Source organism: Geotrypetes seraphini, chromosome 2 (genome assembly GCF_902459505.1).
Source record: "Geotrypetes seraphini chromosome 2, aGeoSer1.1, whole genome shotgun sequence".
NCBI lineage: Eukaryota > Metazoa > Chordata > Amphibia > Gymnophiona > Dermophiidae > Geotrypetes > Geotrypetes seraphini.
Window position 1 is genome coordinate 46,151,750 of NC_047085.1, and position 21,113 is coordinate 46,172,862.

At 39.5% G+C, this 21,113-nt stretch overlaps 1 protein-coding gene across 6 annotated transcripts in view; it reads right to left on the minus strand.

Moving 5' to 3' along the window:
- DEPTOR (DEP domain containing MTOR interacting protein) overlaps positions 1–21,113 on the minus strand; it is a 111,900-nt gene that overhangs the window by 58,405 nt on the left and 32,382 nt on the right. For all 6 annotated transcript variants that reach the window (XR_004538278.1, XM_033933071.1, XM_033933073.1 and 3 more), the window contains exons 6-7: positions 5,189–5,371; positions 2,130–2,264 (exon numbers count right to left, since the gene is read on the minus strand). Coding sequence is in view for 5 of the 6 variants with exons in the window: in XM_033933071.1 (XP_033788962.1) it covers positions 2,130–2,264; positions 5,189–5,371 (318 nt within the window). In the remaining variant the exon portion in view is untranslated. The remainder of the gene's footprint in view (positions 1–2,129; positions 2,265–5,188; positions 5,372–21,113) is intronic.

The window sequence follows — 21,113 nt, forward strand, 5'->3', positions numbered from 1 at the left end:
TTGTCTAAAGACTTTCTTATTTCATGACGCTTATAACCGAACCTAGATTTTCTTCTATCCATTTTCTCTCTCTTCTCTTTTATTTCTATTCTCTCTCCTCTTGCAAGCAATTATCATTACAATATGCCCTTACCTTCACGTTTTTTCCCTACCCATTCTTCCCTTTTCTTCTTATTAAATGTAACTTTTTCCCCTCCACCCTTACTATCCTCACAGTCAAGTCTGTCTTGTTTTGTCATTCATGTCCCACTTAAATATTTTATCCATTCTTCCCTTTTACCCCCTTTTTTAAACTATATTGTTTACCGGCCAGATATTTGGTTTATGGTCGGGATATTAAAAATTAATAAACTTGGAAACTTAGGTGTTGAATCCTTAGGTGCACTGCCATATAGGCCAGGGTTTTCTTGGCCTGAATGAGTGTACTTAAGCCATTCCATACTCAAACTCTACCCTGAATCCACCCCTAACCATGCCTGCTTTCCATATAGGTGCTGGAAGCTGCCTCAGTTTAGACACCTACTGCAAGGTGGTAGGCACCTACCAAGTTGGGTGCCTACCAGCAAATTTCTTTTTTTTTTTAATTTATCATTTTTTAATTGATTTTTAAAGGTGCTTTCAATGATCAGATTTACTAGCATTGTAGCCTGCAATTTTTAATTTTTTTTTTTTTTTGAGAAGTAGCTAATTTTATTGTATGTATGTCATAGGGGAAAACACCCTCCAGGGATTCAAGACAAGGTTAGACAAGTTCCTGCTGAACAAGGACGTACGCTGGTAGGGCTGGTGTCGGTCAGGGCGCTGGTCTTTGACCAGAGGGTCGCCGCGTAAGCGAACTGCTGGATATGATGGACCACTGGTCTGACCCAGCAGCGGCAATTCTTATGTTCTTAATTCTGTGAACCACTCTGTTGTTATATAAGGAACGCGGTATATTAAATAAAATAAACCATATCAGTGTTGATTAAGCCAATTTCAAAAATTAAGTTAGGCGTCTAGATGGGCTAAGTGCACCGATCTTAGAGCCTGTCTGTCGAATTAGGGCCTGACTGGACAAATCAGACAGCATAAAAGTCATTCCTATCTTTATTTGGTTTCACTTAGGTGGTTAAGGGCTCCTTTTACTAAGGTACGCTAGCGTTTTTAGCGCATGCTAAAGATTAGCGCACGCAAACCACGCGCTAAATGAAAAATACTAACGCAAGCTCTATGGAGGCATTAGCATCTAGCACGCGCGGCATTGTAGTGCGTGCTAAAACCGCTAGCGCACCTTATTAAAAGGAGCCCTAAGTGCTGAATATGGCCCATTAAGGGATAGCTGGCTCCACAAATCTGGATATTGAATGTCAGTGCCTGGACATGGCCCATCATTGAATATCTGGGCGTAAATGCTGCCAGAGGCCAATAAAATGCCAACTACTGTCGGCAGAATTTTTACCCCCATAATGGACAGCATAAGGCAGAAACAATGGAACATACAGATGAGATAGAGTACGGTAATAGGATTTCTAGGCATTCTGTAGTAGACCCAGCTCCTATTTGAACACTGCTGTGTGCATATACTCGAACTACAGAAATAAGTACACTTCTCCCTCGGTATTTGCGGGGGATAGGGGCAGAGCCGGAGTGCGAAGTGTGAAAAACCGCAAATAACTTCTCATCCGGCTCTGATCCACCCCCACCTCCCTCCCACCTTCTCCCCGGCTTCCCGGCCTTACCTGGTGGTCTAGCGGGCTTTCGGGGCAGGAGCGAACTTCCTACGCTCCTGCCCCGTGCAGATCGCCAATAGGAAATGACTGCCGTGAGTTCCCATAGTCTCTCGAGACTACGACGGGAGCTCATGGCAGCCATTTCCTGTTGGTGATCTACACTGGGCAGGAGCGTAGGAAGTTCACTCCTGCCCTGAAAGCCCGCTATACCACCAGGTGAGGAGTAATCTGTGAAATGCTGAATTTTAAGTCCTGTAGGGAGGCGGGAAGGTCCTAATCTGTACTTTTCCACCCCTCCCAAAAAAAATCACGGATAATCGAAACCGCGAATAAGGAGGGGGAAGTGTAGCAGTACTGCTATCTTTCACTAAAGCTTGAGAATGTGGCCGTTCTGTAAGACGAAAAAAAGGGTGTGCTTACCTGATTTTGGATTACAGAGTACTGGTGGGCTGCTGCTGAGGGTAGGACTACTGCTGAAGTATCCACTGCTGCCACTGCTGCTCATACTACTCCTCCTCACTGCTGAGATAATCTTTATCTCCTTGGTGGGACTCACTGCACAAACCAGAGAAAGGAGAGTCCAGAAAATACACCTCAGATCTCAAGTAATACCAGTGGTTCTCATCCCTGTCCTAGGGGACCCCCCCCAGCAAGTCAGGTTTTCAGGATATCCCTAATGAATATGCATGAGAAAGATTTGCATATAATGGAGGAGACAGGCATGCAAATATGGCTCGTGACATTCTGTATGTAACCTTCATTTTAGCAGGGCAAAAAAAGCCCATATTGAGCTCCTATAGATTATAGTCTGGGTCTCATTTCGAGAAGGCAAAAATCACAGCTAAAACTTGATAAAACTAGGTCTGGTGTTATGATAATATTTCTTCCTTAACAGGTAGTTTGTGAAGGTTCTTTAGATGCTTGCAAGATTTCTAGAGCATGATTATATCTGAGCAAGCTTTAATACGAAGGGTCTTGGGTATTTCACATTCTTAATAGGCCTGGATGGGACTCTGCGCTTTCCAATGGAAGATGAAAATCTAGCGAAAACAACTGTGGGAGCAGAGCTTATAAAAAAGAAATAGGATCTTTACCTTCAGCGTTTTCTGATATTCCAAGAATCCTAATGTTACTTCTCATTCGATCTGCTAAAATCAGTGAGGTCAGATTGGAGATCTATTTTGTTTAGGCAACGTTATAATTCCAATGACTGTACATCATAAGCTGCCATGCGTTCTTCTATTGATTCCATTCATGAGTTCAATCTGTTTCAACTGTATATTAATTTCAGAGATCTCCAGTTTTAAATCTGATGTGACTTTTAAGTTCTGCTGCATTAACTCCCGAAGGCATTTCATTTCATCAGCCAGAGAGACAGCGATTGAGAGGGGACAAGATCGAAACATTCAAGGTACTGAAAGGAATAGATAAGGACAGGTTGTTCACCCTCTTCAAGGTAGGGCGAACAAGAGGGCACTCTCTAAATTTGAAAGGGGATAGATTCCGTACGAATGTAAGGAAGTTCTTCTTCACCCAGAGAGTGATAGAAAACTGGAACGCTCTTCCGGAGTCTGTCATAGGGGAACACAATCTCCAGGGATTCAAGAAAACGTTAGACAAGTTCCTGCAGAACCGGAACATACGCAGGTAGGGCTAGTCTCAGTTAAGGTCTTTGACCAGAGGGCCGCCGTGTGAGTGGACTGCTGGGCACGATGGACCACTGGTCTGACCCAGCAGCGGCAATTCTTATGTTCTTATTCCAGTGAATTGGGTGGTAAGGCCGCTTTTTCATGAGTGTGCGGTTCCGTTTTGGAATATTTTGTAGCAGATTGCATTGTATAAGAATGATCGTTTTTAACAGACTTTGTGGTCATGTTATATAGTAAGCTTAACTGATAATACTAGCTTCTCAATTTGCAGCTTTGCAATTGATTTAAAGACTAAATTATATGAGGCTGATACAGAGGTGCTCGATCTTGGATTCAGTCACGTGGTTCCCCCGTGGTACTTTCCTTTTAATATAATTTGACCCTTGTGAATTATGGAAGTGTTCTGCTGTGGCTGTTTCTTTATAGTGAGGTACTGCAGTTCTAGCAGTCTGTTGAACTAGTATTTGTTTACTGATTTTGACATTTATTTATTTAACAGATTTATAGTCCGCTTATACTAAAGTGGGTTCTAGAAGTATATACATAAGTTAATTACAAAACATCATCTTGACATGAATAAAATCCAACACAAAATCCAAAATGAATTTGATCTCAACATTCCAAAAGCAATTATAAGCAATATTTTACACCCAACATGGTTTTTTACTTGCAATATCTTATTACACAAATGGTTGATATTGTAAAATTATTATGAAATCTCAATTGTATTCTGCACCTATATAAGATGGGTTTATTGTTCTAGCAGAGGCACATTGCTGGACTAAAACAAAATGTGTCCTTGATCACTTCCATTCATTGGTGGTGGGGGGGGGGGGGGTAAGGGGAGCTAGAGAAAGAGAGGAATGCACTGTGCAGTTTAAGGAGTGCATATTTGGAGCCTGTGAAGGAAGTGGATAGGAGAGAGAGTGAGCACATACTGGATGGAAGGAGGGGATAAAGAAAAAAGGTCACATACTGGATTGGGGAAGAGGATAGAGTTAGTGAGATACTGGAAGGGATGAGGGAAAGAGGTGGCAAGCTGTAGGTAGACATAATGAAAGGGAAATTGAGGACTGGAAAATAAGAAAATAGACGAGGTAGAAAACAAAATTGAAAAGTAAGAGCAGAAAAGAAAAGGGAGAGGAGATAGAGATATCAGAGCATTGGCAGAGGGGGAGGAGAGATACCAGATCTGAAAGGAGGAGAGAGATGCTAAAAACTACCTGGGGGAGGGAGTAAGAGATGGAAAAGAAGACAGAGATGCCAGACCATTGGGGGAGCAGAGGGAAGAAGATGGATGCCAGACCAATGGGGGAGGGGAGAGGCAGATGCTTATGGAAGAGGCAGAGAGAAGGCAGACAGATGATGGAAGGAAGAGATTGACGAGAAGATGAGGAAAGTAGAAACCAGACAACAAAGGTAGAAAAAATTCTATTTCTTTTTTTTGTTGTTTTAGGATAAAGTAGTAATGTAGCTGTGTTGATAAGCATTTATAAAGAAAGCCCTGTCAGCTGATGATCTCTTCCTCTAGTTCGGTAGCCAGAACTCTGATTTACAGTATAAAATGACAATTGTGCAGAATATTATTTCTTTTTATACTTTAATAAAATAAGTTCAGTATAAAACTATTTGAGGCTTGTGCGGATGGGATCAGATGGTTTGTGGGGGCGGGACAGAGATGGGGGTCTGAGTTGCAGGGATGGGGCGGAGATGGGGACAAATTTTTTCTCCGTGTCATTCTCTAATCTGAATTTCAAAGCAATCAGCCTTCGAGTTCTGTTATAAGCAGTCAAATCTAAACTGATTTTAGAAGCTGGGTGGCTGAGTTACCTGAAAGAAAACTTGTTGCCTTGCTGTCATGGTTCTGCTTGCGCAGGCAGAATGGGCTGTCATAGTTTTCTGGTAGCAAGGGGGATCTTTCACTGAGCAGCTCCATTAGTCTCCTGCGCCGGCGGAAGTTCATCCGAAACTGATACAAGAGGTTGCTGTCCACAAAATGGTGCTTGTTGGACACTGAAAAGAAGAAAAAACAATTTCTCAGTAGAAAAAGAACCAGAGGCATAGTAAGGGGGGGGAAGAGGTCCACCCCGGGCGCTGTTTTGGTGAGGGCGCAGGTATCTGTCCTCCTCTCTGCCCCCCCAAAATGCCTTGTGTGTGCGTGCCGCTTCCCTTCCCTCATACTTCTATAACGTTCCTGGCGCGAGCAGCAACCCCCAAGCTGCCAGCATTGACTCTTCCTCTGACATCACTTCCTGGACTCACGCCTAGGAAGTGACGTGTATCAGCTCTTCCTCTGACATCACTTCCTGGACCCACACCTAGGAAGTGACATCAGAGGAAGAGCTGGTACTGGCACAACAGCAGCTTGGGGGTTGTTGCTCATGCCAAGAACATTACAGAGATATGGTGGAAGGGAATTGGCGCACGCGGGGAAGGAATGTGTTGAGGTGGGGGTGGCGGAGAAGAGGGCAGCTCTCACCCTTGCTACACCACTAACAAAAAAGAAAACCTTTTCAACTTTGTATCATAGTTTGACACATGCAATATCAGTGTATACAGTTCTCAGGTGCCAGTCCAGTCAGAAGAGATATATGCATATGAAGGCATGAAACACAAGGGTCCCTCCTGACCAGTGTAGATACCTGGGTTCATGCTGCTCTACCAGCAGATAAAGACTGAGAACTACTGACCTATGATGTCTTCACTTAAGAACCCTGTGCATTCCCCTGGCCAGTCAGTATTTATCATAACAAAGCAGTAGAACAAAGGCAATTAAAAAGAAAAAACTCCCCCAGGAACTAATGAACCATTCAAAAGAACTACTGTACTAAGAAAGGATATAGCTCACCCGAATAAAAATCCAACAAGAATAATGAACAACCTAAATTGAAATCTTTACACTTAAGAGAATAGAAAACCCATTGATGCTAAGAACTATGAGCAGGTTCTGGTCTACAGGAACACAAGGAAAGAAAATTAAGAAATAAGAACTTAAGAATAGCCTTACTGGTTCAGACCAAAGGTCCATCAAGCCTGGTAGCCCATTCTCACATTTGCCAGTCCAGGTCACTAGTACCTGGCCAAAATTCAAAGCGTAGCAACATTCCATGCTCCCAATCTCCCATGTCTTTCTCAATAACAGACTATGGACTTTTTCCTCCAGGAAATCGTCCAAACCCTTCTTAAAACCAGCTCCACTATCCGCTCTTACCACAACCTCTGGCAACGCGTTCCAGAGCTTAACTATTCTCTGAGTGAAAAAATATTTCCTCCTATTGGTTTTAAAAGTATTTCCCTGTAACTTCGTTGAGTGTCCCCTAGTCTTTGTAATTTTTCAAGGAGTGAAAAATTGATCCACTTGTACCCATTCTACTCCACTCAGGACTTTGTAGACTTCAATCATATCTCCCCTCAGCCGTCTCTTTTCCAAACATGAAATTGCTGACCTGCTGTTAGTGATCTGTAACCTGTCGCTAAAATCGTCTGTAGTACCCGAAGATTGGAGGGTGGCCAATGTTATGGCGATTTTTAAAAAGGGTTCCAGGGGAAATCCTGGAAATTACAGACTGCTAAGCCTGACTTCAGTGCCGGGTAAAATGGTGGAAACAATTATAAAAAATAAAGGGGTCCTTTTACTAAGGCACGCTAGCCGTTTTAATGCGTGCTAAATATTAGCGCGCGCTAAACGATAACGCGTCCATAGACTATAATGGACGCGTTAGTGTTTAGCGTGCAGGAATATTTAGCGCGCGCTAAAACGGCTAGTGTGCCTTAGTAAAAGGACCCCAAATTTGTGGAACACCTAGACAAACATAATTTAATGAGACAGAGTCAGAATGGGTTCAGCCAAGGGAGATCTGGCCTCATCAATTTGCTTGGCTTCAATTAATTGAGCTTAGGCACGATTCTACAAAAGACAGACACCTAGCAGTAAAGTAGATGTATTTAGTTAGTTAGTTTTCTAAACTGTTCTCCCCAGGGAGTTCAGAACGGTTTACATAAACTTATTTTATTTATTTTTAACTATTTAATCTGCTTAAACCTAAGCGTAAAAATTTGTATTGTCTTAAGGCGCGTTGAAAACTTCCCTCTCTGTCCCAAGCGAGCTCACATTCTAAACTAAAGTGCCTGAGAAAACAAGAAGATGAAAAATATGAAAAATAAATACATATCTGGCAAAAAAAATAAAAGAAATAGAGGAAATTAAACAGGAAGGCAAAAAGATTAGAAGAAGACTCAACAGAATAAAAACTAAAATAAAAAACAATTAAATAAAATAAATAAAGTTGAGTTTAGGGGTGGAGAGTGACTTAGGTGTCACTAGGTGTGATTCTGTAATGGACTTAGGTGCCTACAATGTAGGCCTTTAAAAATCTAGCCTACATTACAGGCATCTAAGTTTTAAGTTAGGCACTGCTAAGTGTGATTTTGTAATGGGTGCCTAAGAATGGTTGACATGGGATAGGGATCTAACTTTAGATGCTTATTTATCTATTTTGGCACCAATAAAAGAATCTGGCCCTAAGTTACTTTTAGTTTATAGTATGTCTTTCTCTTGTCAGCAGCACTGGAGGATTGTATATAGAAAAGTGGTGTCGTGTGGATAGCTACCAGGTCAGTGCTGTTTTAAGCAATTCGTGATAAAGTTTGATAAAATTGTTATAATATATATGTATATAACACAGTAACATAGTAGATGAAGGCAGATAAAGACCCGAATGGTCCATCCAGTCTGCCCAACCTGATTCAATTTAAATTTTTTTTAAATTTTTTCTTCTTAGCTATTTCTGGGCAAGAATCCAAAGCTCTACCCGGTACTGTGCTTGGGTTCCAACTGCCGAAATCTCCGTCAAAACTCACTCCAGCCCATCTACATCTTCCCGGCCATTGAAGCCCTCCCCAGCCCATCCTCCCCCAAACGGCCATACACAGACACAGACCGTGCAAGTCTGCCTTAGTTCAATATTTAATATTAATAACATATACAACAAATTTGGTAAATAGCAGTGATTTGAGGTCTAAAGATGTGATGCTACAGCGGTGAGGTGCCGTCTTCTTCCCGTTTTACTAGTGTATGGATGTTTCTTCCTTGATCTCAAGGGTTTTCATGCAGCCATTTATTGATTAGGTGCCAGAAAGATATGCACTAGACTGGTATGGCGCATTTCGGAAATAAATTAAGACTGTATTTTTTGATAGATTCATTTCCTAAAGAGAAGTTATACTAATTACAATAATCTTACTGTCTTTTCTTAAGAAATATGTTGTACTTTTGCCATTTGTATTTCGCTGATCGTCCAGTTCTCTTCAGTGTAAACCGCCTAGAAATCATCCGATTGTGACGGTATAGAAGAATAAAGTTATGTTATGTTATAAGGAAAGCGTGAACGTGGAGCAGAGTTCTTAAACAAAATCTGGCCAAGAGCTGCATGCTCTTCAGAAACAAAGGGAATTTTGTTTCTCTTTCCCAATTATTTCAAGTATGCAAAACGTCTCCAGGGCTTTGTAAATTTATTGCAATTATAATTGCTGGCACCGGAGAGTACCATAAAGATCGAGATTGTTTCCGGTTCTGAATATGTCCGAGTTAGAGCTGCTTTTCTCAGATACTTGTATCAAGAAATAAGCAGCTTCCACCAACACCCACAATTTCTCAAATACAGCGACTTTTTCTAGTCTGAAACTCTACACCAGGGGTTCCCAAACTAAGACATGTGGGGCTGGATGTGGTCCTTGAAGCAAGCTTTTCTAGCTCTCCAGACTTTTTTAACCCATTAGACCCATTCTGCCTCTTTTTGTCTCTCTCTTTCCTTCTTCCCAAAGTTTAAGGATGTCAATTGGAAATCGGAACGTTAGATCATCTTTTATTTCACTATCCTTTAATATTTGGGTTCTGGAAGTCCATTTGGAACAAAATAATTTATATTCTTGAAGTTCCTATTCCATTATCATATGGAATTATATTGTTTGGTACTTCAATTTTGAATAGGAGCCCACTCACTAATTTCAAGGATAAACTTCTTCTCATTATGACAGGAGCTGCTATATAAATGATTACAAGCAATGGGATCGGTTAAATATGCCGTTGTGGTAGGAGACTCTTTGCATGTATTATCGATATGAGAAAATGTTAGCTGAGAAAGTGAATAATTCCCAAAAATTCAAAGGAATCTGGGGTCCATTAGATTCTTTTGTTAAACAACTTTAATAGTATTCTTGAACCTGCCAAAATAAAGATTTTCTATTCTACATACAAACCCAGAATTGAGGGAGGGAAGGGGGTTGTTTATTTTGTGTTTCATGTATAGTACATAAGCGCTTTTAAGGAATGTTTTTGATGGTTAATTTGTTGCACTTTTTGTAAGATACATAGTAGCATAGTAGATGACGGCAGATAAAGACCTGAATGGTCCATCCAGTTTGCCCAACCTGATTCAATTTAAATTTTATTACTTCTTCTTAGCTATTTCTGGGCAAGAATCCAAAGCTCTGATGTTTTTATAAAATCAATAAACAGTTTAAAAATGAAATGAAGGATTTTGAGGATAGAAAAGTGAAGGCAGATGAAGATCATATGGCCTATCTAGTCTGCCCTATCCATGATATCTACTATCCCTTCCTTTCCCATAGAGATCCAATGTATTTATCCCAAGTTTTCTTGAATTCAGATGCATTTTTTTTTTGTCCCTACCACTTCCACCTCAGTACCCTTTCTGGAGGTTACTTCATAGTCTATCCCCTTTTACCTTTATCCTGTGCCTCCTCGTTCCAAGAAGCTTTCCCACTGCAGAAACAGGAAGTGATGCCAGAGGAGGCAAACCAGGCTAGAGGGACAGCTTCGGAACAGACTACAGGCAGCGTATGTGCAACACTGCCACTGCTAGTAGAACAGCCGGGGGGAGGGGGGAAGAAGGGAGGGGAACAGATGCCAAACCATGGGTAGAGAGAGGGAAGTGAGCTGTAAACCTGCAAGTAGAACTGGAGGTATAGGAGAGAGGGAGATTATAAGTCCTTTAAGGAAGGGAAGGGGAATGGGATTTAATATACCGCCTTTCTGTGGCTACAGTCAAAGCGGTTTAATTTTATACCTGGGCAATGGAGGGTTTTGTGACTTGCCCAGTGTCACAGAAAACTCTGTGGGAAATAAATATCTTGACTTCTGTAATTAATTGCGATTAAAAATTTTAATCGAAATGCAGCTCTACTTTCAGGTATTCAAACATCTGCATCATATCTCCTTGTCCCTCCTTTTCTCAAGGGTACATGTTCAGGTCTTCAAGTCTATTCTCATACATCATTTGGTGCAAACTCCACACCATCTTTGTTGCCTTGCTGTGATCTGCTTGAAGTCTTCTTATGCTCTTAATGAGATGACTTCCAAAAGTGAACACAATATGCCAAGTACGGCCTTAACAATGACTTGTTTAAGGACATTCATATATCCTTTCTTCTAGAACAGGGGTGTCAAAATCTCTCCTCGAGGGAGTCAGGTTTTCAGGATTTCCCCAATGAATATGCATGAGATCTATTTGCATGCACTGCTTTCATTGTATTCTAATAGATCTCATGCATATTCATTGGGGAAATCCTGAAAACCCGACTGGATTGCGACCCTCGAGGAGGGATTTTGACACCCCTGTTCTAGGACATAAGAATAGCCTTACTGGGTCAGACCAATGGTTCATGAAGCCCAGTAGCCCGTTCTCATGGAGGCAAATCCAGGTCATCAGTACCTGGCCAAAACCCAAAGAGTAGCAACATTCCATGCAGAATCCCCAAAGAATAGCAAGATTCTAGAATCCCAAAGAGTAGGAACACTCCATGCTACAAATCCAGGGCAAGCAGTGGCTTCTCCCGTGTCTCTCTCAACAACAGAGTATGGACTTTTCCTCCAGGAACTTGTCCAAACCTTTCTTAAAACCAGCTACGCTATCCACTCTTACCACAACCTCTGGCAACACGTTCCAGAGCTTAACTATTCTGAGTAAAAAAATATTTCCTCCTATTGGTTGAAATTCTCAGATTCTATCACTCCAAGGTTCCTCTCCTGATCTGTGCATACCAGATTCTTGCCTAATAATACATACAGCTCCTTTACACCCCAAGTGCTTCACTCAGCACTTCTTTGCATTACATTTTAACTGCCAAATATTAGATCATTCTTCTATTTTTTGCATATCTGTTCTCATGTTTTCCACTCCCTCCAGGGTGTCCACTCGGTTGCAAATCTCCATACAATTTACAAAAATGGTAAGAAGGCAAAGGACGGAAGGGTGACCCACCTGCCCATGTTCATAACTTTTATGAATTGTATTTTTATAGATTTTTCTCCCAACACCAATGTCTCTAAATATATTGCTTTACTATTTATGCAAAAAAATTTAAAAATAATTTGCATAAGAAGTAATCCAGAGTACTGAAGAAGTAAAATTACACTTCTCCCTCCATATTCGCTGTGATAGGGGATTAACAGAACTGCTAATACAGAAAAACCGCAAATAACTTTTTCATATGTTATTTGCTGTTTTCTATTCAAAACCATCATGAATGGTGAAACCGTGAATAACATGGTGGGAAACCTGGCCTGTTCCTGAAGGAGAGGCAAAACACAGTGAAGAAAGTGCTGGGAATCAGTGATTTTCTCTGTAAATGCTTGGAATCAGCGATTTCTCTATGCAAGCTGACGTAATTTGGGGGAGGAGCCAGCAAGCTAAAAACTGTGAATAATCGAAACCGTGAATACTGAAACCGCGAATACGGAGGGGGAAGTGTATTCACCTCCACTGAACCCTCCCCGATGAAGGTAATACAGCAAAAAAAAACTGGAACTAGGTTAGAGGGTAAGATGTTAATCTCTCATGTTAGGATTGGGGCAACAATGTTGTCTGTGGCAGGCGCCAAGCTCTGGAAGGCGCTGCCTGGTATCCTGAGATTTTGTGCCGGGAGGATGAATTTCAAGAAAATATTGAACACGCAATTATTTGTCAGTGCCTTCCTGTGCTAATGATTTTCTTTGATGATGCCCTTCCTTTGTCTGAAAACGCCTCACGCAAGTTTGTGATAATCTTGGGAGAATGAATTTGAAGATGGCTGGCTGTGAATCCCTTCCTATGTTAGCCTTGTACTGACTTGATTTGGTACTGTTCGTATTTGGAGCTCCAGATGATTTATTTGTAATTTTGTAAACCACATAGCTAATATGTGGTATAGAAATTTTTAAATATATAAATATATGGGATTCTGTCTTCAATTCTTGAACTGTATCTTTGCTAATTGTGGCCCCCCCCCCCTTTTATCAAGCTGCGTTAGGTTTTTTTTAATCATCAGCTGCTGTGGTAAAAGCCCCGATGTTCATAGAATTCCTATGAGCACTGGAACTTTTACCACAGTGGCCAGCGATTAAAAAAAAAAAAACCCTTAAATGTGGCTTGATAAAAGGGGGCCTTGTATATGGGTGAATGTTTTCTGATGGATATCAATTAATTTGTTTAAGTCAATTTTCTAAAATTACAATTGTATTGACAGATTTTTTTTACCCCTTATGTATATTTTTGAATTTGTAATATTACTGATTTGTTTCTTTTGTATTCCCCTCCTTCAGACTGCTGGTCCAATCCCTAATCCTAAGCACCCTGGATTACTATAATATCATATATTTGGGCTCCTAAGAAAACCATCAAACGTCTGAGACTCATTCAAAACATTGCCGTCCGACTAATCTAAGGCCTTCAACTTATACAAAACACCGCAATAAAACTCATCTATAACCTAGGTAAATATGATCATGTTACGCCAGCTCTGAAAGAAGCTCACTGGCTACCCGTCGAATCACCTACAAAATTATCCTTTTGTCATTTAAAATAAAATCTTCTCACCTGCCGCTATATCTTCACAAACTTCTTATTCCTCAGCGCTCTACTCGAACTTTGAGATCTTCAAATCAAAATCTCTTATTGATTCCGTCTATAAAAGAGTTTTATTACACACGAAAAATAAATTTTGCGGTAACAGCCCCGACATTATGGAACTCTCTTCCACAACTACTTCGAGACGAACAACATCTTGATAAATTTAAGAAAAACTTAAAAACATTCTTATTTCATGATGCCTTTTCTATTATCTAATTTCTCTTCTATTTAATTTATCTCTCTTATAAACATTTCATATATTTTATCCCCATCCAATTTGTTTTTTTCCCAATCCCTCTTTCTCCTTTTTCTACCTACAATGTAACTTTACCCATCCATTCCCTCTATCCTCACTGTCAAGTCCGTCTTGTTAATGTCTTTAATGTTCACTATATATTATTCAAATTACTAAATAATTCTTCAATTGTTCTTATTCTTATCTGTCTTTTTTTTATAAAAATTTAATGTAAACCGTCCAGATATTTGCTTGATGGTCGGTATATTAAAATTTAATAAACTTGAAACTTGCCTTAAAAAGTCAGACCATATCAGCCCTTACTACAGAAAACTTCACCGGTTGCCAATAGAAGCGAGAATCATCGTCAAATTCGCCTGCCTGCCTCTGCTTCAAAACCTTATCTGGCTCATCCCCGATATATCTGTATCACCACTTTGCGTTCCCAGGCACCAATCGAACGCGCAATGCCTATCTGTTTACTTACCCATCCCCAAAGGGATGCACCTACAAAAGATTCCTTAATAGAACTCTCTCATTCCAAGCTGGCAGATGGACAGATTGCCTGACCACCCTCATCTCATCTGCCCCATCGTACTCTTCCTTCAGGAAATCTCTCAAATCTTACCTCTTTGATAAATTTCTCGAACCCCTCCCCTCCAAATAACCAAACTCTACCACCTCTCCTTCCCCCGACCTCTCCTTGCATAGTAATCCACTTCAACCGCATTATACAGTCTCTTGCATCTTATCTTGTTCTTAAGTCGCTCGCACTGTATTTTCACTGAATAAATATCTCCGCTGTAAATGTACAGGCTCTTGCATTGTAAATCTGCATTGTATCTTCACTGTATAAGCACCCATGCTGAATATGTACAGTCCCCTGCATTGTAAACTGCGCTCAACTGCATATTACATTCCCTTGCATTGTATCTTCGCTGTGTATGTACAGTCTCTCTTACATTGTAAACTGCTCTGAACTGTTTGTGGTATTGCGGTATACAAAAATAAAGTTATTATTATTCCTTTTGTGCCATAATTACTGATGTGTTTTTTTTTTTTTTTTAAAACATGTATGAACACAGTTATTTTACAGAAACATAAAAATTGACAACAGATTAAAATCTAATCTAAGCCACTGCTTGCCCTGGGATCAGTAAAATGTAATGTTGCTACTATTTAGGTTTCTGCCACGTACTTGTGACCTGAATTGGCCACTGTTGGAAACAGGGTATTGAGCTAGATCAGTGGTCTCAAAGTCCCTCCTTGAGGGCTGCAATCCAGTTGTGTTTTCAGGATTTCTCCAATGAATATGCATGAGATCTATGTGCATGCACTGCTTTCAATGCATATTCATTGGGGAAATCCTGAAAACCCGACTGGATTGCGGCCCTCAAGGAGGGACTTTGAGATCCCTGAGCTAGATGGACCACTGGTCTGACCCACTATAACTATTATTATGTTCATATACCCATCTACACTAACTACTAAGCTCTATCCTTATACAGTTTATATGTTTTTTTAATTTGAGGTCCTTTCATTTGCTGATTAAAATATGATTTACATCATAAATTACTTTGGAACCCTTTAACTATGCTGCAGTACAAAGTGTCCTTAGCACCAGCTTACTTGTGTCATCCCTGCATGCTAAGGCCATTTTTACTGCATGGGTAAAATGACTGACTTCTCTTTTTCCAGCATTAATGGCCATGCGCTAATTTTCCTATTAGCGCATGGCCATTAGCACATGAGCACTTAACTACACCTATTTTGTAGGGGTAAGGGCTCATGCATTAACCATGCACTAATTGGTTAGCACGCAGCAATGTAGCTACACTATCCAATTAGTGCAGAACACATCTACTCTCTACCCCTTACTCACCCCAGCACTGATTTGGGTCTTTATCTGACGTCACTAACTATGTTACTATTTTATTTTTTTTAGCACTTGGGAAGCACACATGCAAAAATTACTGTAGGACACATGAACACACCCTGTGGTAAGCACTTTTTTGCCGCAGTATGCATGCGTTAGTGTTTACCGCAGCTTAGTAAAAGGACCCATTTCTAAAGTTTCAAGTTTAATGAGATTTTTGATTAATCGCTTAATCTTGTTTCTAAGCGATGAACATAATAAAATTACAATATTTAGGGAACAATACAATACTTAACAATGAAATAAGTCCGAGAGGACTTGTGACAAACTTAACATACCCATAAACACAAGGAAAGAAAGGAAAGTGAAATACAAAATCATTAAAGAAAGCAAAACAATCATGGAAAAAACATAAGGCAGGGAAAACAGAAAATAGCCATAATATTAAACAATAAAATTGACCAGAGAACTGGTTAATTAATTATCAAAGGCATCTATAAAAAGAAAGGTTTTTAGATTACTCTTAAATTTCTCCAGATTACGCTCTTCCCTTAAATAAATAGGGAGAGAATTCCAAATTTGAGGTGCTGTAACAGAATAAATAAATTGCCGTCTAATATGAATAACCTTAAGAGAAGGGATCGTCTGTAAATTCTGTTCATTAGATCTCAATGTTCTATTAGGAGTATAAGGGATTAATAGTTTATAAATAAATGCTGGGGTTTTATAAAGGAGGGATTTAAAAGTAAGTAGGCATAATTTATATGTTATCCGGTGAGATACAGGAAGCCAATGTGCTTTCCTAAGAAGGTGAGTTACATGATCAAATTTCCTAGTTTTTGTTATAAGTTTAATAGATGCATTTTTAATAATTTGTAAACATTTTATTTCATTCAGAGAAATTCCCTTAAAAAGGGCATTACACAATTTTAGAAATCACCAAAGAGTGAATGAGGATATTGAGGGATTTTGAACAAAGAAATTGAGAAAGTGAACGGATTTGACTCAGTCTATAAAAGGTTGCTTTAATAATATTACTAATGTGATCATGGAAAGTTAGTTTATGATCAAAAATCACCCCTAAAATTTTAATGTTGTTAACTGATTATAGGGGGACATTTTTTATGGAAATAGGAGAGACAAGTTTAGAACTATCTTTCCATGGGAAGAGCATCACATTAGTTTTATTAATGTTAAGTGCCAATCTATTAGTATCTAGCCAATGGTAAACTTGATCAAGCTTCTTATTAATCGCTATGATGTCAGAAGAATTACTAGCATCTAATGGATGTAAAAGCTGAATATCATCAGCATAGGCAAATACATGAAAACCAACAGATTGGCACAAAGTCATCAATGGGGCAAGAAAAATATTAAATAATAATGGAGAGAGAATAGATCCTTTATAAAGCTAATCATTTTGCTTACATGATCCCTACACTGGCTATACCTTAGGAAACATGTTGTACTTTTATTATTAGTATTTTATATTTCGCTGATTGTCCAGCTCTCTTCTGTGTGGCGGTATAGAAGAATAAAGTTATGTTATGTTTACTGATTGCAGCACAGTGGCTCCCAGTATAAGATACTTCTTCTGCTGCATAAGTCTTTTTATACTGGGCATCCACTGTACTTATTCAATTTGCTTATAAGAAATTGCAATCTTCAGATGCTAATCTTGATTCCTCAAGCATGGGTCAAGATCATGGAACCAATTACCCATTTCTTTGCAGTCTATCCCCCCACCCCCTGTTTATCAAGCTGTGCTAGACATTTTGGGCCAGATTCTGTTTAGGATGCCCAGTCTCAGAAGCCGGGCTTTAAGAGAATCGCACACAGGCATCCTCTATAGAATCCCTTGCCGCAGTCAGTTCAGCGGCTGTGTCTATTTGAAATGTAGGCCAGCATTTTGCTCGCCTACATTTCAGACGCCTAGGGCCATCTAAACTCGCCTACGGCTACTTCTGGGCAAAACCACACCCAGCCTTGAGCGAGCTTAGGCGGCCCTTCATGCTCGCAAAGACGTCTACAATATAGGCAGCCTGCCTCAGAATTTTTTTAAACGTGCGTCCTGATTGGCTGGTTAGACAGCGGTAGGATGCCTACCGCCACCTACAATCAGGATGCCATTTATAGAATTTGCCCCTTTTAGTGACAAATGCTCCGAAGCTCATAGAATTCCTATGAGTGTCGGTGAGCTTACCTCACCAGCTCGCACTAAAAACCTCTAGCACATATCAATAAAAGGAGGTCTATTTTAGATTAAAATCATCATAAAGACGTGGCTTTTCGAGAGAGCTTTTTCTTTATAATTTTTATGCTTCATTACCTTCAAGTTTTAGTGCTACATTTTTTTTCATACCCCCTCTTCTACGAAACTGCGCTAGCAGTTTCTAGCACGGGGAGCCGGGCTGAATGTCCCGCGCTACTCCCGACGCTCATAGGAACTCTATGAGCATCGGGAGCAGCGCAGGCCATTCAGCGCGGCTCTCTACGCGCTCTCTGCACTAAAAACCGCTATTGCGGTTTCGTAGAAGAGGGGGATAGACTTCAGTTACAATTGTTGTGCTCCTACCTGATAAGAATTGGATTCTAAAGTTATACTTTAAAAATAGACAAAGAGTTTTTGGGACAGAGAGTCCAAATATTTCCTGATGTGACAAAAGAAACCCAGAAGCATAGAAAACAGTTCTTGCTTCTTAAACCTGGGGTTACTGCGATAGGTGCTTTATTCTTATTACGATACCCATGTAAATGCATAGTAAAGTATAAATCTTCTAATTATATATTCTTTGAACCTGTACAGTTAACGGGGTTTCTCTCCATGAAACGTCTTGATGGAAAGATAGTAACAACTTAAGTTAAGCAAATTACTCCTGTGAACCACCCTCAGCTATCCGCCTATCTGATAAAATTGATATACTTATTTCTTTTTTATTCTCACTCAGATTACCATCTTAATGTGGGACTTTAAAATTGATTAAGCAGAATAATTATTTCTATATTTTTATATTTTAGTTTCTTCTCTGTGTATTTGCTGGTTGCCTTTTTTTTTTTTTTTAAATTTATAAATTTAATAATTAACAATATCAAATGATACCAAGGAAAAAAAAGGTTTCTTACACAGTTTTAATAATACTTATACAGCACAAAACAATCCTTTTCAAGCCCACAATAATGGGGAGACATGCTACTTTTCAGCTAACAAAATTAAAGGAAAACTAAGAAATTAGTTCTTGATTCATATGAATCTTAACCATTCCCTACTATTTGGGACTCTAACATCCTACCATATTTCTCAGTGATGAATCATTTAAAGGCAAAAGAAAAATCTCATTTCTGTTCCGAGCTATTAGAAATTGTTGCAATTGGATAGGATCCCAAAATACATATTCAATGTCTTGTACTTTAACAAGATACCATAAAAAGAGGCAGAAAAAGATCAATTGGTTCTCGAAGAGACTGTCGATTGGCTAAATACCCACAGCACACTACAATAAACTCCAAACAGGAGATAAGAAAATCACAAATAAAGTTTAATAAATTTTAATAGGAAATGCCCTCAGTGTGATAAGACAGCTTTTTTTGCACTTTTTGCACTGATTGATTTATTCACACACCCTGGAAAAGCCCTATGATGGTGTGGGGGCAGGGACCGGTGGTCCTTGCTTTATGATTTGAGCGCAGGAGCATTGCTCCTTTCGCTGTCTTATCACACTGAGGGCATTTCCTATTAAAATTTATTAAACTTTATTTGTGATTTTCTTATCTCCTGTTTGGAGTTTATTGTAGTGTGCTGTGGGTATTTAGCCAATCGACAGTCTCTTGGAGAACCAATTGATCTTTTTCTGCCTCTTTTTATGGTATCTTGTGAAGTTTCTCTGGCAGTTGTTTTGGAGTTTTGTGTTTTTGTACTTTAACAAGACATTTGCATGGAAATTTTAGGTAAAATGATGCCTCAAGAGCTAAGACTCTTGTTCTTAATTTCAGAAATTCTTTCCTTCTTAGTTTTGTAGCTCTTGAGACATCAGGAAAAATTCTAACCAAATCTCCACAAAATTTAGTCAACCTATTTTTAAAGTAAAGTTTCATTATCAACATTTTATTTATCTCACTCATGCATGTTATTACCATGGTGGACCTACTCTGGATCACATCCTGAGTGTCTTCCAAAAACTCTGTCAGATTTATTTCGTCTGTTACCAGGTGGTCCGCCTCCTTTGCTGGTTGTCTTGATCATATACTGTACAAGAAGTTATTCTTGATAATTTGATTAATAAAATGATAAATAAAGGGAAAAAAATTGTTGTGCAATGGAACTGTCCCCTACTCTATGTCTTATCTTTTGTGGTTTGTTTTTAATGTACTGTATATTTTCTGTTGTTGTTTTTTTTAAATGAAATATTGTAAACTACTTTGATACTCAGTGATATTGCAGTACACCAAATTTGACAAACATATGAATGAATAAATAAACACATTTTCACTAGTTGAGGACGTCATCAACAAACAGTCTTTATACAGTATGCAACAAGGCAAGCGATTTGAAGAAAATGCAGCACGGTCATCTTGATGTAGGGACATTGGATCATCTACTGTTCTATTGCTCCTTGATACTTAAATTTTGGAGATCCATTTGGGATCAAGTGAATGAAGTATTGGAAAATCCAGTGGTATTGACGTACGATACCGTGCTATTTGGCACGTTAATGAGGGCTAAAAGTCAAATATCTTCCCATAATAATAAACTTCTCTTTATTATGACAGGGGTTACCTTATTTTGAGGAATTGGAAAATTTGGGATCGGTTAAATTATACTTTCTGGTGGGAATCTCTATGCCGCATTTTTAAAATGGAGTGTATGATGGCTATACAACAGGGACATTATAAGAAATTTATGGATGTTTGGAAGTCATTGACAGAATTCTGTAAGGAGTGATTGTTGATTTTGCCCTTTGATCATACATGTTCAGGGTGAGTGGGGAGATACTTTTAATTAGAGTGCAATTGTTGGATATGTATAAAGGGGGTATGATATATGTATTTGTCATAAATATAAACATATCTAATCTAATCTAATCCTTAGGTTTGTATACCGCATCATCTCCACGTTCGTAGAGCTCGACGCGGTTTACAGTAGGAGAAATAGGAAGGAACTACAGAGGGTTAGAGGAAGAAGTGTGAAGAAAATTTAGAGGACTTGGGATGCCAAGATATAAGAGTTTCCTTGATTCCTAAGTTGGAGGGAGACTTACATTTTTTGAGAAAAGCCAGGTTTTCAGATGTTTGCAGAAAACTTGGAGAGAGCTCAAGTTCCGAAGAGGGGAAGTAAGGTTGTTCCAGAGCTCAGTGATTTTGAAGTGGAGGGAGGTCCCTAGCTTTCCTGTGTGGGAAATGCCTTTTAGCGAGGGGAAGGATAGTTTTAATTTGTGGGAGGATCTGGTGGTATTAGGGTTTGAGGAATTCCATATATACATATATATAAACATAGAAATAGACGGCAGATAAGGGTCACGGCCCATCTAGTCTGCCCACCCCAATGACCCTCCCTACCTATCTCTACGAATACATCCCACATGTCTATCCCATTTGGCCTTAAAATCAGGCACACTGCTGGCCTCAATGACCTCAAGTGAAAGACTATTCCAGTAATCAACCACCCTTTCAGTGAAGAAGAACTTCCTAGTGTCCCCGTGTAGTTTCCCTCCCCTGATTTTCCACGGATGCCCCCTTGTT